This window comes from Pseudopodoces humilis, chromosome 7 (assembly GCF_049639895.1).
Source record: "Pseudopodoces humilis isolate 2021_Gansu_Grassland_sample_001 chromosome 7, ASM4963989v1, whole genome shotgun sequence".
NCBI lineage: Eukaryota > Metazoa > Chordata > Aves > Passeriformes > Paridae > Pseudopodoces > Pseudopodoces humilis.
The window spans coordinates 5,419,442-5,435,216 of record NC_142206.1 but is presented as its reverse complement, the minus strand read 5'-3'; the positions used below and the strand labels follow the sequence as shown (position 1 = coordinate 5,435,216).

The window sequence follows — 15,775 nt, the reverse complement described above, 5'->3', positions numbered from 1 at the left end:
TCCTACACCGCGTCCTTCTTGGTAGGTGGCAAAGTGTCACAGGAGGTGTTCACTCCGGGACGCCTGCCGCGTCTCCTGGAATTGCACCCGAGAACGGAGGAGGAGAGACGGGAAACCAGAACCACGTGGGAACCGGGTGCTCGGCTCCCCCGCTGGACACGCCTCCTTATCAATGGCCACGCCCCTTTCCCGGGGCCCCGCCCCGCAGCACCACCTCCGTGCCGGCAGGGGGAGCCCCGCGCAGCCACGACTATCCGGAAAGAATCGAGCGAAGGCGGAGGCGGCCGAGCCAGGGCTGGCGGCGCGGGTGGAGCGGGCGCGATGGAGCAGCAAGTCGAGCAGCTGCGAGCGGACGGCGTGGACAAGGAGGTGCTGCGGGAGGGCACCGGGCCGCTGCCAGACTTCTGCGACGGCACCAAGGTCAGGTCTGCGGGGAGACGGGCGGGGTGGGGGGATGTGGGAAGCGGAACGCGGCGGGGGATGCGCGCATGCGCGCTCCCCCTCCCCCTCCCCACGTCTGCGTCGCCATGGTGACGCCGTGGGCTCCTCCTGCCTGTTCAGGCCACTTTCCACTACCGGACGCTGCGATGTGGCGATGAGGAGACACCGGTGGACGATAGCAGGGCACGGGGGAAGCCCATGGAGCTCATCGCCGGGAAAAAGTTCAAGCTGCCGGTGTGGGAAGCGGCTCTGCGAACCATGCGGCCCGGCGAGCGCGCCCGTTTCCGCTGCGACGCCAAGGTGGGCGGGAGCGGGAGCTTTCGGGGGCGTGGCTTGTGGGCCAGGGCGTGGTTTGTGGTCGGGGGCGTGGCCCGCGCGGGTGGGCGGTGACTTTCTGCTGTGGGCGCGGGTGGCGGGCGCCGCGTTGCCCCCCAGCCGCGGGGTGCGAGGCTGGAACATCCTGATATTCTCCCCCCCCCCCCCCCCCCGCCCTCCTCAAATTTCGCCTCCCTTCCCTCCCGCAGCACGTGTTGCTTTACCCGCTAGTGTCCAAGAGCCTGCGGAACATCGCAGCAGGGAAGGACCCGCTGGAGGGGCAGCGGCACTGCTGCAGCATTGCCCAGATGCACGAGCACTACTCCCTGGGGTACCCCGACCTCGACGAGCTCCAGAAGAACCCCCAGCCCCTCATCTTCGACATCGAGGTGCTGAAGGTGAGGTGCCAGCATGGGGAGCTCAGGGTGGAAGTGTCCAGGAAACACACAGATGTGGCATGTGGGACGTGGTTTAGTAGTGGCCATGGCAGTGCAGGACTCGATGATCCTAGACGTCTTCTCCAACCTAAACAATTCCATGATCCTGTTCTCTGATTCCATGATGGGGTGCTGGCAGGTGGAGCCACCTGGCTCCTACCAGCAGGACCCATGGGCCATGACAGATGAGGAGAAGCTCCAGGCTGTTCCCCAGATCCACAAGGAAGGCAACGAGCTGTACCGGCAGGGCAAGGTGTCCGAGGCAGCTTCCAAATACTACGATGCCATCGCCTGTCTCAAGAACCTGCAGATGAAGGTGAGTCTCCCCAGATGCACACAGGCATTCCCAGGAATGCAGGGCTTGAGAGCTGCCCCTCACTCTCCCTGTTCTGTCTGCCACAGGAGCAACCGGGCTCTCCAGACTGGATCGAGCTCGACCAGAAGATCACACCCCTGCTCTTAAACTACTGCCAATGCAAGCTGCAGTGTGAGGAGTACTACGAGGTGCTGGACCACTGCTCCTCCATCCTCAACAAGTATGAGGGTAAGGAGCTATGAGCCATCCCAGGTGGCTGTGGCAGGCACCAGGAGACCCCCCCATGCTCCACTGACGCTGGCTCTCTCCCCACAGACAATGTCAAGGCCTATTTCAAGCGGGGCAAGGCCCACGCAGCCGTGTGGAACGTGGCCGAGGCGCAGGCTGACTTTGCCAAAGTCCTGGCTCTCGACCCCTCGCTGCGCCCCGTGGTCTCCAAGGAGCTGCGGAGCCTGGAAGCGCGGCTGCGGGAGAAGGATGCCGAAGACAAGATCCGCTTCAAGGGTATCTTCTCCCAGTAGAGTCCGCAGCTGCAAGGGAGAGCCCAGTGCTCTCGGGACAGGTTCTTCTAGATATTCCACATGTGGAATGGTCATGGATGTTTATTAATGTTTAATACAGATTTTACTTATTTGAAGTCAGTGAAAATGGCCCCGGAGCTCGCCACGGATTGGGGACACAGCCAGGCACTTAGGTGGCAGCGTAAAGCATCGCAGCACACGGCTGAAGCTGTTCACTGGGCTCTAGACTCTGCTCATCGTCACACCAGAGATGCATGGGTGACAAGAGCCCGCTGCTCCCTGCCAACTTTTATCACTTATTTGATGTTTTTATACTTTATGATGGCCATGGAGGGGCAATGCCTCAGCCCCAGCTCCAACCCATTCATGCCTGTTCTCCTCCGTGCCACGCCATTGTCACTTCTCCAGGCTGCTGCTATCATCCCAAACCAGTGTCTCCTCCAATCATGTCAGTGTCGGGAATATTTTATATAGAATAACAGCTTGTTCCTGCTATCTCTATAAACCTCTGGTCATGCTATGCCAAGATAAACTCAAGTAAAACCAGTCACACCCCCTGGTCACTACAAAAATTTGCTGCTGGAGGTAAAGGAGGGGAAACCAAGTCGGAGATGGGGAGGGTATCGGCATAGCCCACACACCCCAGGCCCTTTTCCTGTCCTAAATTGCTTGTGACCCAACTGCTGTGTCCCACAGCCATCTCCCTGTGGGACATGGTGTCCCTGGAGGCTCCCAAGGACTTTCCCAGTCAGTGGGAACCTTGCTGCCACAAGCAAAGAGCAGACCCATGGGTGCTGGCACCTTGTCATAACATCTCTTTATTCAACACCGAAACGAAAGGGGGGGGAACAGAGGAACCGCTCTGGAACCCCAACCCAGCCCTGCCCCGCGACACCGGATGGAAATAAATAGGTGGGGAGGTGCCACTCGCACTGGGGCACAGCCACAGCCCCCAGTTCTGCACAGGGATAATGACCCTGGGGTGCAGACCCCACTGGGCACTGCCCAACTGCCTCAAAGGACCAGAGGGGACAGGGCTGGGGGCAACAGGGAGGACCCAGGGTGGCTCAGCCCTGAGGGGATCACTCTGGTCCTCTGGGGGGCTCTGAGCCATCTCCCAGCACCCCCCAATCTCAGGGGACCCAGCAGCCTCTTCTTCCTATGGCCTCATGGCCCAGCACTGGCTCTGTCCCCAGGTGCTCCTTGCTGGGAAATCAGGGATGTGGTGGAGGGGGGGGACGTGGCCGTGCCACCCTCACTCCTCACCCTCCAGCTTGAGGCTGACACTGCGGGGCTTGGTCCGGGACAAGCCAGGGGGTGCTGAGGGGGGCCCCCCATCCCGCTCTGCCTGGCTGGAGCCGCGGGAGCGCAGCAGCTGGCTCTGCTTCCGCAGGAAGTCGACAGGCGCCGGGCAGCCATAGGTGCCTTTCCCCAGCACAGGTCGTGGGGGGCCCTTGGGGGAGTTGGCCAGGGCTGCGGCTTCCAGCTGGGCCAGATGGGCAACATAACCCTCGGAGAGGAACTGCAGGACACACAGACAGCCTCAGGCGGTGGCCACGGCCGGCTGGTGAGGTCAGCCCTTGTCCCCTGCATCCCCAGGCTGTCCCCAGCCCTGCCACCACCATACCTGGCACTGGTTGTGGAACTTCTTGACGGCCCGTCCCACTATGTAGATGTGTGCTGGGGTAAGTCCCAGTGAGCTGTAGACGGAGACGTCCTTGGTGGAGCCATAGCCAGCAACTATGGAGATCTCTGCCTGCCCAGGGACAAGAGCATTAGGGCAGGGAACACCCCTTCCCATAGGGACAGCCACCCCCAGGGGCTGGGACATCCTCACGTTAAGAGGGATGGCAGGGAGCTGTCCTGAGAAGCTTCCAGCTCTGCCATGGCAGTGCAATTCAGCTCCCAGCATCTCTGCCACGATGCAGAAGTGCACGGGATTCAGCACAGCCCACACCACCCCATCACCAGCCCTGTGTCCCAGCAGCACCCCCATCCCCACCTCGGTGCGCAGGCTCTGCAGGAAGGCGGCTTTCTGGCGCAGCGGGTCGTGGGTGAGCCCGTCACAGAAGGAGACAGCACCGTGGGGGAAGTTGTGCTGGGAGAGCCAGGCCACCACGCGGTGCTTCTGCATGTCGGGGCGCCCTGTCACGTAGATGATCATGTACCCCGAGTCCTGCCAGTGCCTAGGAGGGGACATGGGTGGCTGCCAGGAGCCTGTGTGGAGACAGTCCTGCTGTGGGAAGCTGGGATCTCCCAATACAGCATGTGTGGGTGCCACCTCCAAAGCCTCCCTGCTCCCAGGGATTTTTTCAAGGAGAAGGCATAGCAGAGCTGTGGGGACCACATCCAAACTCTGAGAGGATTATTTTCCACAACAGGGCACCAGCATAGAGATGATGTGCTGGAGGCAAGCGAGTGGTGGAATACCCTCCCCCTTGTCCCTGCCCTGACATCTCCCAACTGAGTTGTCACACCATGAAAGATGGGGAGACTGACTCTCTAATTGAAGGACACCCACCTTACAACATCCACAGCCCCTGCCCGCACTTTGGGGTCACTGCCCATGATGGAGACGCTTGCGGTGAAGGAGCCATCAATGCTGAACACAACAGACTCGGTGCCACGGGCCACCACAGTCAGGTAGGCCTCGGCATAGCTGTGGTCCCCTCTGCAAAGGCACAGGTGGTGGCTCAGCACCAGCTGTGCTGCCAGGGAAGTGGGTATAGCTCTGCCAAAAGGGCTGGAGGAGAAACTGAGGCAACACCTCACCTGACCACCATGCGCACAGGGTAGATCCCAATGGCCAGAGCCTTGTCTGGAGGGATGGTGAAGGTCAGGCGTCCGCTGCCACTTGTCACCTCAGTGCCATAGTACAGCCACTTCCCTGACAGCGGCTGCGTCATGATGTAGATGTCCACCTGAGAGGGAAACGGGCTGAGCATGGGCTGGACCCCACATCCTGCTGTGTCCCTTCAAGTCATTACAACCTCCTCCTGCCATCCCACACAGTGTCCTGTTAACCACATCCTTCCCCTGCTGTGGGTGACACCAGCCCCATGCCTGGTCCTGGACACCCCCACCCTGTTTTGAGGGGTCCTGGTGGCCCCAAGCCTGGCAATACCTTCTCTCCAGTCAGTGTCACCACATCCAGGGGTCCGTACATGAAGCGCCCGCTGAGGACCTGCGCTTTGCCCTCGCACACGATCACATCACAGGCACGGTGGTTGGCCGTCACATTCTGCAGGAACACGGGGTGTTCAGCAGCTCCTGGGGGAGCTCCTGAGGTGCCACCAGGACACCACTGGGCTGTGGGATTGTCCCAGAACCCACAACACCTCAGGAGGCCTCCCACTGGCCACATACCCGGATCTTCACTTGGGTGCGCTTGCGCTGCCACTTCTCCCGAGGGATGGCGGGGCTGTAGATGGAGCTCTCCTCACTCTCTGCAGGCTGTGGCCCCTCTTTCTCCATCACCTGCCGACAGCACAGTGCTGGCTAAGCCTCCGCCAGCCCCGGCTTGCCACCCACCCCACTGTGCCCACCATACCTGGCGCAGGATGAAGGCCACCACGTCGGAGGATTCCCAGTAGCTGGCGTGGAAGAGGTGGGGCAGGGTGATGGTGGGGAAGGCAGTCAGGGCATCGGGGCAGTACAGAGAGTAGTCGATGCGCTTTGGGCCCCACCAGCGCTCCAGGACTGCAGGGAGAGCAGGAATGAAGCCTTTTCCAGACCTCATCCCCGGTTGTGCAGCCTGAGGTGCCCACATGGGATGGGGTGGGTGGGGATGACACTTACTCTTGACAACCTCGCTGGTGCTGGCAGGAGTGGGGGGCTCTGCTGGCTCACTGCCCTTCCAGAAGCCCCCAAAGCTGCCAGTAGGGGTAGGAGGAGCAGCCACATCCACTTTGGGCAGGAACAGGGCAGAGTGTGTCTGCAGGGCCTCCGCTGAAGAGAGAGCTGGGTAAGCACACCCAGAGCCCCTGGGGATACCCACCACCCCAGGACACCCCTCCAGTAGAGCCACAGCGGGAAGGGCTTGCACATCCCTCTACCCTCACCCAGCCAGCATGTGGGTTCTCCAGGTACCCTGAAGTGGCCCCAGTATGCCTGGCACCAGCGTGGTGGGAACCTGCTCACCCAACAGGGACGAGGTGCCATCACCCAGGGGATACTTCTGGTATCGGGGCACGCTGAGCGGGGGCACAGCATGGAAGGCCTTGGCCAGGAGGGGCTCCAGGCGGGAGGCACAGGGATCGGCGGCATGGAAGAGGTTGTAGATTTGCTCGCAGGCAGGACGCAGCTGGGCCACTGCAGCACAGAGCAGGGTCAGGGGAGCTCATGAGGGCTGGGGGGCACCAGGAGCAAAACACCCGGGAGGGGTAAAGCAGGACACAGCAACAGGAAAGGCTAGAGAGGGAAATCTGGGGCACCAGAGATGGGCTGAGGCTGGCACAGAGCAGGGATACTCAGCCACCCACCAACTCCCACACAGCCAGGGCTGGGCATGTGAGGGGCTCAAACCCAAGCAGGGCTCTCTGGGGTGGTCCTGAGGAGCTCAGGCTTGTTGGGTGAGCACAACTCAGGGACTTGAGCCCTGCAGGGAGGGTCAGGGGCTGGCACTGTGCCAGGTGGGCATCCTCACCATCCAGAGCAGGCATGACGGTCTTGCGCAGTGCGAGCACCAGCCCCAGTGGGGAACCGAAGAGGAAGAAGCCGGATACCTTAAATTCGAGGCGGGTGCTGGCACCCTCCGCCCCATCCAGCGCCACAGCGCTGCTCCGGGGCGCCTCTGCCTCCAGTGGAGCCTCGCTGGCCTGCAGGCTGGGACAGCAGAGACAGTGGGCACGGGGAGGGATGGCAACATTGCATTCCCACCATCCTGAAGGCAAAGCTGTGCCTGGTGTGGCCCCGTTATCCCAGAGAGGGCTCCAGCAAGATCCTCCCTGAGGCTACATTTCATGCTAGCCTCCATGAAATGCTCCTTCCCAGCCTGGAGTAGACGGGAATTGCACTCTTTCCATAAAGCACAAGATAGCCCCTTGGGCTCACCTGCATGTGGAACTGTGCTGTTGGCTGTCCCCCTGTGTCCCTGATGGCTCAGGGCTGGCCTGGCCCAACACCGACACTCCCTCTGTCCCATCAGCCAGCGGGTCCAGGCCACCACACTGCTCCGGGGAGATGGGCTCCATGCTCTGCAGGAAGAGGCAGCAAACACCCAGACCCCATGGAGCCCCCAGTGCACCCCCAAACCCTTCACAAGGGGTGTTAGGATGAAAGCACTCACCAGGCTGCCACGGCGGCTGCTGCTCCGGCTGCCCCCTAAGCCCACCCGGCTCTGACAGAGGGCATCGAATCCCAGGATGCCGCCCACGCAGTCCCCCAGCAGCACCACCTGCAGAGACCACAGATCCACAAGGAGGGTGACACCCCCAAACCTTCCATGCAGGGTCACAGCTGGACTCCAGAGCCAAGCTTACCCCCAGATTCCACCTCACCTGGCCGCAGAAGCCAGTGCCCTCTCCGGAGTGCAGGAAGGCTGCGTAGGCCTGGTTGGCACGGGTGATGACAGTGCCCACGGCGTGCTGGTAGGTCCCTGAGGAGGTGGCCAGCAGCGGGAGCGCTGCCAATGGGATGTGGTCCTGGCTGCTGGACAGGCTGTCCCTGTCATGGCTGTAGGGGCTGAGCCTGAGGGGGACACGGCAAAGAATGAACGGGACACTACTGATGTCCTCATCCCACCACACGGTACTGGTTCACCCCAGGATGCTGCACCAGGAGTAATCCCCATCCTGTTCCCTCCTACCACAAGACACTTGCTCACCCAGGATGCTGTATCTGGAGTTATCCCGATCCCATCCAATTCCATGCCATTCCATGCTGCCTGATGTCCCCATCTCTCTGCACAATGCTTGCTCAACCCAGGATGCTGCATGAGGAGTTATCCCCATCCTATCCCATCCCATTCCACCCCACAACAAAACACCTGCATGCCCTGGGATACCACACCAGGAATTATATGTATCCCATCCCATCTCACCACACAACACTTGCTTGCCCCAAGATGCTGCACCAGGAGCTAACCCCCATCCCCTCCCCAGTCCTTAATATCCCACCAGAAGCGAAGTCCCCTCTCCAAGGATACCAGCTCCCCAGCCCCCTGCTTTCCCAGAAGGAATCCATACTTGGAGACAAGGGCATAGGCTGCAGCACAGATGGGCGGGCAGGGCACCAGACGCAGGGCCACATGTCCCAGTGCCTCGGGAAAGTGGACGCGGGTGACAGCATCAAAGGTGGCTGCCAGTGTCTGCACATCTGCCTGCTTGGAGCCCGGCTCGCCCGCTCCCTGATCCAGGATGTTCCCGCTGTGGAGGATGAGGAAGAGCGCGTGGATCCGGCACATCTGCCCCGTGCTCTCTGCCGTGCCACCCTGCAGGAAGGAGAGAAGTCAAGTTGTGGGGCACAGCAGGAGGGCAAGGCCCAAGGGAGGGGACACGCACCTCAGGGAAGCTGGATGTCCCCAGTCCTTCACCGTCCCCCTTGGTGGCACTGGCTCCATCCCCTGTGAGCACACAGCCCTGGTGAGGCAGCTGGGTTCTCCAAGTGGGAATCAGGCCCCTCCCAGGACACCCACCCCAAGATTTGGGGCCAGAGCACCCCCAGCACTCACCCAGTGCCTCGTCCAGCTCTGCTGGTCGCTCAAGCGTGTCCAAGAAGTCGTTGGAGCTCCACTTGGTCATCTCCTTGGCAAAGACCTCGTCACTGTCAGACAGATCCTCTGCAGAGGCAGTAAGGAAGCGTGGGTGGGGGGACATCCCTGTGCCTGCATGCCCATCCCAGACGCCCTTGCCCACACCCTGCCTGTTCTGAGATGGTTCCAGTACCGTGGGCATCGAAAAATTCCTCTTCAGAGCTGTTCTCCGAGTCCCGGGCAATGTTCTGCATCCGCCACTCCGACAGGCTCTGAGGAGACACACCCCCTGCCACCCATGGGGGGTCAGCACTCACAGCCCCCTGCAGAGAGACCCCCGCTCCCACCCCACAGCTCCCCCTTGGTCCTGGATGCAGATCCCCCAGGGAGATCTGGGGCAATCCCTGGGTCACCCAGAGCCCCATCCCAGGAGACCCAAGCCAGGCAAAACAGTCCCCTGACACATCTGCTATGGAGAACTGCAGCATCCAGGACATAACCACACAGGACCTGGTCTCTCACCTCCATGCTGGGAAGAGTAGGAAGACCGAGAAGAGGTGGACCACTGCTTGGCAAAGGTATCATCAGAGGGGGTATTGGCCCCCACCTGCAGCTCCGCTTCCTCCTGCCCACCAGGACCATCTGGCTCCGGCTGCCCCTCGGGGCTGATCCCAGCTGCAGGCGGCTCCTCGCCCTCGCCACACTTGGCCATCTTCTGTGCCAGCATTCGCGCCGTCTCCTCCTCCAGCTGCCGGATATCCTCCATCGTCAGGTCTGTCCACTCATCCTGCCAGCACCAGGCTTGGCGGTGGGCACGCAGCATCACCTTCCTCAAACCTGCGGGAAGAAGTGAGTCCAGTGTGACCCCACGGCTGCCCAAATGACCCTCCAGCAACCCACGGGTCCAAACTCACCCACGTCGTGGATGAACTGCTCTATCTTGGACTGCATCCCCCAGTATCGGAACTCCACCTTGCAGAGTTTGTAGGCGCACATCAGGGGCCCGCTGGCCGCTGCTGCCTCCAGCCAGTCATCCCCCAGCGGCCCCCGGCCCGTCTTGGATGAGTGGTAGAGTTTGGGATCCTCCTCGGGCTTGTATTCCCCGGGGGAGATGGGATCACGCACAATGTCAATGGTGTCTGTGGGGGGAATGGTGCTTGTCACCCCACAGCGCTTGGCAAGGGGGCACAGGTAGGAAAACAAGGAAAAAGGGACAAAAATCAGGTCAAATTATTCCCGTGAGCCATGCATCCAACACAGCTGGCAGCAAAAACTCTCTGTCCTAGAATTCTAAAATCTTGGTGTTCTAGAATCGTAGAATCCTGGAATGGTTTTAGTTGGAAGGGACCTTATGGATCATCTCATTCAACTCCCTGCCACAGGCAGGGACACCTACCACTATCCCAAGTTTCTCCAAGCCCCATCCAACCTGGCCTTGGACACTTCCAGGGATGGAGCATCTGCAGTTTCTCTGGGCAACCTGTGCCAGGGCCTCACCACCCTCACAGGGAAGGATTTCCTAACAGAACACATAAAATCCCACGGCAGGAACATCACAGACATATTTGGTGCAGCCAAAGACAGCCCTGTGCCCACGTGGGATCCCAGTCTGGCACCCCAGGAAGCACAGGGAGGCAGAGTGATCCTGGCCACTCTGGGGGACATGGGGGCTGAGGATGGGGACAGCTCATGGGGCAGCTCAGCACAGCTCACAGCTCCGCCCCCCCCCAGAATCCCAAGGGTCCCCCAAAACCAGGGCACAGCAAAACCACCACATGACACAGAAGTCTCCGGAGAGCTGGGTGGGGGAGGGCAATGAACCCAAACAAAGGTGACATCTCCCAAAATGAGGGTGACACATCCCCACAAATGAGGATGACCTCCCAAGACCAGAGGGAGGCTCCTGAATGACACCCAGGAAAACATGATCCAACAGTCATTTGGGCTCAATCCAGCATAAAATCTCCTAGAATTTGGCTTTTCCAGCCCTGTCTCCAGGTCATGGTCTGGGAGATCCCAGGGCACCCCACTGTCCCACAGCACTGTCCTCATTCCCAGGTTGTGCCAAGCCCTGCATTTCTTTGCCCCCCTTGATATCCCCAAGGTGCTAGCACCCTCTCTTCCTCCAGCTTGGGCTGAAAAAAAGGGAGAAAAGAAAACTAGAGATGCCCTGAATCCACAAAAATGATGCAATGCACAGCATGATGCCAAGCATCTTGGATAACAGCAGCAAAGAGCTGGGATAGAACCTGCTGTCCCCAAGCAGCTCCTGGCAGTGTCATTCCCGTCACAATCCAACTCCCTTTGCTTTTGCCACTGGGAGAAAGCTGCCAAGGAAGCAGCAGATCACCCAGACCATGTTTTTCCACTGCCCTTTGAAACATGAGAGGGGTTTAAATCTGTCGGTGCTACAGGACACCAGGGCAGAGAAAATCCCAGCGGGATCCACACTGGGGCTGGTCCCACCTCAACCCTTCTCCCTGTGGAAAGCAGCAGACACTGGAGATGCTGAGTGCCCTGTGGAATGCCCAAGGCACTAGAGTGGAAAACCAGGCAGTGGGCATGGAGCCATGCCCTGATGCCGTCTGCTTGGGCCTGGTTGCTTCCTGGGGACATTAGGGGCAGAATTCCTGCCCCCAGGTCCAAGCTATCAGTATCCCGGCCGGACATCCCCAGTGCCGCAAGAGACGGGGAGAGAAATAGGTCAGATGAATCATTTCCTCCGAGTGCCTATTTTGGGCCTCCATTTTAAGAGGCAGCACGTCACACTCCACGCTCTGGCGCCTGAACTGACCATGTCCACACCACTGGGAACGGGAACCCGCTGGAGAGGGAAGAATCCCACCCCAAGCTCCCAGTTCTGCCCACCAGTCCCCCTGGAAAGGAGCCAGAGCACGATCTGGAGCAAAGCCCTGGGGGAGAGGGGAAGCAGGGCAGGGAGTGGGAAAATAAGGACATGCTTTCCCAGCTCTCCCTGCTCCAGCTGATCCAAAACACCTCACAGGACCCAGGTGTGGGCTGCCATGTACACCAGGAGAGACTGACAAGGCAAATCCATTCAGAACAAGGCTGGGACATGGAAGGAGAGGGGAGCAGGCTGGCACTAGGAAGGAGAAGCTACAAACAGAAATAGAGGCAAGGGAAGAGGCAGAGGACAAAACCGTCCCTGAAAATATCTTTAATGCGGAACTGAATTCAGCAGTGCTGAGAGGGAGCAGGCAAGGAACTCGGAGAAGGGAGCCTGAGGCAGGGAGCTCAGGATCCAGGGAGCTCTTTCCTTCCAGCATCCCTGAAACACGAGGACCAGCAAGGAGAGTGAAGTTGAGCCCCTAAGGCCCCATCACAAGCACACACCCATCCCAGAAGCACTATGTGGGAATCCCAGCAGCCACAGTGTCCTGCCCAGCTCCCCAAGCCAGCCATACCCACCCAAAATCCTCTGCCTCTTCTCCGCCGCACTCAGGTTGAAGATGTTGGTCTGCTGCCCTGCATCTGGGCGGTAGTACGTCTCGATCTCAATGGAAAACTTCTCCACAAAGGGACATGTGTACCTGGAGGGGCACAGGACTGAGCCTAGGGGCATGGCCAGTCCTGCAACCCACCCCGCCGCCTCCCAGCTCCCACCTGGTGCGTGTGTAGGGATAAGCATTCCAGGACTCCTCTTCCACCTGGAGCGCGGCTTTGGGGAGCAGTGCCCGGAACCAGCTGGGGATGTGGGAGCCGACATGGTAGATCTTGTGGGTGTACTGGCCACTGCCCCCGGGGCCATCGCTGTAGGGTCGGTTGGCCAGGATCTCCACGCCACTGCCCTCGCCACTCGACTCCTCACGGCTCTTCTTCTGCACAGAGATGATGGCTCAGTGCAGCCTCTCCAAGACCCCAGATGCCCATGGGCGCCCAGGATCCCTGAACACTCCTGTCCCTACGTGTTGGCATCCCCAGCTCCACACCTGTTCACAGGACCCCCTGCTTGGCCCCGTGGTCCCAAACCCAGCTGAAGCCTCAGTGACAACCCTGCAACCTGCCAGTCCCTTGGGATCAGCCTCAGGGCCCCCCATACCCCTCCAGGCTCCATGCTCAGCCCTACAGCCCCCTTGCTCCCTCCAGCACCCCATCATCAGCCTCAAAGCCCCCTGTGCACCCCCAGGCTCAGCCCCTGCACGGTTCATGCTTCCTCACAGCCCTCTACTCCCCTCAGACTACAATCTCCAACCTCTCTCAGCCCCCTGCACCCCCTCAGTCTCAGTCCCCAGACCCCTGCACCCCTCCAGCTCCGCATACCCAGCCCCACAGCCCTGTGCACCCGCTCACTCTTGGCACTTGGACCCCACATCCCTCAGGCTCAGCCCCACAAACCGCAGACCCGTGAAGCCCCCAGGCTCATCCCCCAGACCCCTGCAACCCCAGCGTGCCCCGCTCAGCCCCGCAGCTCCCCCAGGCCCTCATGCTCAGCCCCACATCCCCACCTGGATCATGTACAGCTGGGCCACCTGGTACTCCTCCAGGCTCATGGGCAGCAGGATGTGGTACTCCTTGATCAGCATGGCGGCGGCGGGGCACAGCGGGGGGCAGCTCCTGAGGGGGCTTCCGTTACACCGGACCGGGCCGCTTCGGCACCCCTTCACAACCGCTCGGGGCACACTCAGCTCAGCCCGGTACCGCTCGACCCGGGTTTAGCCCGTCTCGGAGCCGCTCCGCCCCCAGGTTCGACTGAGTCCGGCACCGCTCGGCTCCGGGTTCGGTTCAGTCCGGTACCGCTCGGCTGCGCTCGGTCCCGGGTCGGACCCGGCTCGGCACCACGCTCGGCTGAGTCCGGTACCGCCCGTCACCGCTCGGCCCCAGGTTCGGCCCGGCTCGGAAAGACTCGGACCCGGGTTCGGCGGAGTCCGGTACCGCTCGGCTCCCGGTTCGGTTCAGTCTGGTACCACCCGGCCCCCCTCGGCCCCGGGTTCGGCCCGGCTCGGTCCCACGTTCGGCTCAGTCCGGTACCGCTCGGCCCCCCTGGGCCCCGGGTTCGGCCCGGCTCGGCCCCACTCGGCTCGGCTCCGTTGCCATGGCAACGCGGCCCCCTCCACTCCCCCCCGCCCGCCCGGTCCCCGCCGTCCCCCGGCCCCACCGAACCTGCGCCGCTCTGCACCGGCCCCTCGGATCGTGACATCACAGCCCGTTCCCACGGCGACAGCCGTGACGTAGGGAGGTGAGGGGGGGGCCCGTGACGTCAGAGAGCGGAAGGCAGCGAGCGCCACTCACGGGCGCTCCGCGTGTACCGGCACCGCCGCCCCCGGAAAACCCCGGTGTTTTATTTAAAAAGCCACTTTTTAAAGTCATCAACGAGTGGTTTGATCACTCCTGCACCTCTCAGCTCCGGGACACCCACCAGCGCGGCTCCAAACCCTTCCCCGACCCCCCGAGCTCTACCCCGCGTCCCACCATCGCCATCGGGACCCACCCCCGCGCGGGACACACCGAGGCTAAGTCCCAACATTGTCCTTTATTTATAAAAACACGCATTTATAAAGAGCGGAGAGCGCGGGGAGGGGGGGCTCGGGCAGCACGGCGGCCCCCCCGCCCCCGCCGCCACCACCGGGAGGTCCCGGGGGGTCCCGGGTGGCAGCTGCCGTTACGTGCGGGCGTTTCGCTCTGTCTCTGCCAGGCACTCCCTGACCAGCGCCCGGGCGTGGATGATCCCTGCGGGGAGAAGCACAGGGACACCTCCAATCACCCTCCAGTCGCTCCCCGAGGGGCTGGGGAGCCTCGGGGGCGCAGCCCCGCGGCCGCCCGGTTCCACCCCCTGCCCCTACCCCGCTTCAGCCGCTCCATGGCGCTCTTGCTGCCGGCGTAGGTGGGCCGGATCTCCTTCCCCATCTCCTCGATGACCGAGAGCAGGTCGGTGTAGGTGCTCTGCGAGCCCTGCGCCCCGGGGGGCTTCATAGCCTGCGGGAACAGGGGGACACGTAGGGACGGAGGGGCTGGGGGCCATCCCCGCCGCCGCGCCCGGCCCCGCCGGCCCCGGCCCCGCGCCTCACCTGCACGTAGCCCATGGACGGCGGCCCGAAGTCATTGAAGAGCGGCCGGAAAGGGGCGGCGGCGCCAGGGACGGAACCGGAGGGCGACGGGACACTCGTGGCTGCGGGAAACCGAGAGTCACGGCCGCACTCCCCCTTCCTCGTTACCTCCCTCATCCGGTACCATCCCTTCCCGGGCTACCACCCTCCATCCCTCCGGTCCCTCTCCGCTCCCGGTGCCCCCCGGTTACCGCGGGGTTCTCTCACCGGCGGAAGGTGCCCCAGGCCCCGGCGGGGCGGGGCTGGCGCTGGCGGCTCCGGGGGTAGCGGGGGCGGGAGCGATGGGCTTGTAGGACATCCCCGACGGCCGCCCGCCGCTCCCGGATCCCTGGAGCCCCGCGGCGGGGGTCGGCGTGCGGCCCCCGCGCTCGCCCCGCCGGTTATATCGCCGGTGCCCGCCTCTCTTCAGCTCAGCTCGGCCCCGCTCGGCCCGGCAGGAAGCCGGGAACCGGAGCGGAGCGCGGCGGCCCCGGTTCCCGGTAGCGCTGCGCGGCCCCGGCCTGACCCGGGTCTCTCCCCCCTCCGCCGCCGCCGGCGCTCGCGGTGATGACGCAGGCGCGTCACGAGCGCGACGTCATTACGCCGCCGCGCGCCCGCTGGCCGGTCACCGTGGAGACACGCGGCGTCGGCCCCGCCCCCTCGGTGCCTCTCCGAACACGTGACTCCTGTGTAGGCCACGCCCCCTCGCTGGGGGCTCTGCGGCGCCGCCTCGGGGGGCACCGGGAGGCACCACCGGCACCGCCGCGCTCCCCCCACCGCCAAGGAACCCGTGTCACCCCACAGCCCCGAGCCGGTCAGGGCGTCCTGACTCTGTGGGCGTGAACCCCGGCCCGGACTTTGGGGATCATCGCTGCCGCCCGTCCCGGGAACCGGCCCCACCCGCCGGCCGTGCATTCGCCGGAGCCCTGTGCCCGCACAGGTGAGAGAGTGCCCGGTTCTCTGCGAGGCTCCCGTGAGACACAGTCCAGGGAGTCCAGGATTTTGGGGGG

At 62.5% G+C, this 15,775-nt stretch overlaps 3 protein-coding genes across 5 annotated transcripts; 1 reads left to right on the top strand and 2 right to left on the bottom strand.

The window, feature by feature from the left end:
* The first annotated feature begins 193 nt into the window (after positions 1-193).
* AIP (AHR interacting HSP90 co-chaperone) lies at positions 194-2,602 on the top strand. The gene is made up of 6 exons (XM_005529043.3): positions 194-420; positions 562-741; positions 966-1,154; positions 1,333-1,509; positions 1,596-1,737; positions 1,825-2,602. The coding sequence occupies exons 1-6, from the start codon at positions 322-324 to the stop codon at positions 2,028-2,030; spliced, it is 993 nt and encodes a 330-aa protein (XP_005529100.1). The 5' UTR covers positions 194-321; the 3' UTR covers positions 2,031-2,602.
* Positions 2,603-2,812: 210 nt separating this feature from the next.
* Positions 2,813-13,924, bottom strand: PITPNM1 (phosphatidylinositol transfer protein membrane associated 1). 3 transcript variants are annotated; one of them, XM_005529044.3, is made up of 24 exons: positions 13,843-13,924; positions 13,188-13,296; positions 12,346-12,560; positions 12,151-12,272; positions 9,636-9,860; positions 9,244-9,558; positions 8,915-9,010; positions 8,701-8,808; positions 8,531-8,592; positions 8,216-8,460; positions 7,529-7,718; positions 7,318-7,425; positions 7,083-7,225; positions 6,676-6,854; positions 6,171-6,341; positions 5,829-5,978; positions 5,581-5,729; positions 5,397-5,507; positions 5,155-5,271; positions 4,803-4,951; positions 4,552-4,701; positions 4,033-4,216; positions 3,658-3,786; positions 2,814-3,552 (listed from the first exon to the last, which is right to left on the bottom strand). In XM_005529044.3, exons 2-24 carry the CDS (start codon positions 13,263-13,265, stop codon positions 3,286-3,288), a joined length of 3,663 nt encoding a protein of 1,220 aa, XP_005529101.1. In that variant the 5' UTR covers positions 13,266-13,296; positions 13,843-13,924; the 3' UTR covers positions 2,814-3,285. The 3 variants fall into 3 exon arrangements, with proteins under 3 accessions (XP_087913392.1, XP_005529101.1, XP_087913393.1); XM_088057266.1 differs by lacking the exons at positions 6,171-6,341; positions 13,843-13,924 and having other exon boundaries at positions 2,813-3,552; positions 13,188-13,780; XM_088057267.1 differs by lacking the exons at positions 2,814-3,552; positions 3,658-3,786; positions 13,843-13,924 and having other exon boundaries at positions 4,109-4,247; positions 13,188-13,780.
* A 273-nt stretch (positions 13,925-14,197) lies between these two features.
* Positions 14,198-15,317, bottom strand: CDK2AP2 (cyclin dependent kinase 2 associated protein 2). Its single transcript, XM_005529047.3, has 4 exons — positions 14,994-15,317; positions 14,748-14,848; positions 14,523-14,655; positions 14,198-14,409 (listed from the first exon to the last, which is right to left on the bottom strand). Exons 1-4 carry the CDS (start codon positions 15,082-15,084, stop codon positions 14,342-14,344), a joined length of 393 nt encoding a protein of 130 aa, XP_005529104.1. The 5' UTR covers positions 15,085-15,317; the 3' UTR covers positions 14,198-14,341.
* Positions 15,318-15,775: the final 458 nt, after the last annotated feature.

What these genes read in the sequence shown, in the direction of transcription:
- CDK2AP2 (XM_005529047.3), bottom strand. Translation starts at nt 15,084, where the DNA reads ATGTCCTACAAGCCCATCGCTCCCGCCCCCGCTACCCCCGGAGCCGCC. An exon ending in GCCTGGGGCACCTTCCGCCG is followed by an intron (nt 14,849 to 14,993) that starts GTGAGAGAACCC and finishes GGTTTCCCGCAG; the next exon opens with CCACGAGTGTCCCGTCGCCC. An exon ending in CGTCCATGGGCTACGTGCAG is followed by an intron (nt 14,656 to 14,747) that starts GTGAGGCGCGGG and finishes CTGTTCCCGCAG; the next exon opens with GCTATGAAGCCCCCCGGGGC.
- PITPNM1 (XM_005529044.3), bottom strand. Translation starts at nt 13,265, where the DNA reads ATGCTGATCAAGGAGTACCACATCCTGCTGCCCATGAGCCTGGAGGAG. An exon ending in GCAGTTCATCCACGACGTGG is followed by an intron (nt 9,559 to 9,635) that starts GTGAGTTTGGAC and finishes TTCTTCCCGCAG; the next exon opens with GTTTGAGGAAGGTGATGCTG. An exon ending in AGTTCCACAACCAGTGCCAG is followed by an intron (nt 3,553 to 3,657) that starts GTATGGTGGTGG and finishes TGTGTCCTGCAG; the next exon opens with TTCCTCTCCGAGGGTTATGT.
- AIP (XM_005529043.3), top strand. Translation starts at nt 322, where the DNA reads ATGGAGCAGCAAGTCGAGCAGCTGCGAGCGGACGGCGTGGACAAGGAG. An exon ending in GTTTCCGCTGCGACGCCAAG is followed by an intron (nt 742 to 965) that starts GTGGGCGGGAGC and finishes TCCCTCCCGCAG; the next exon opens with CACGTGTTGCTTTACCCGCT. An exon ending in CATCCTCAACAAGTATGAGG is followed by an intron (nt 1,738 to 1,824) that starts GTAAGGAGCTAT and finishes CTCTCCCCACAG; the next exon opens with ACAATGTCAAGGCCTATTTC.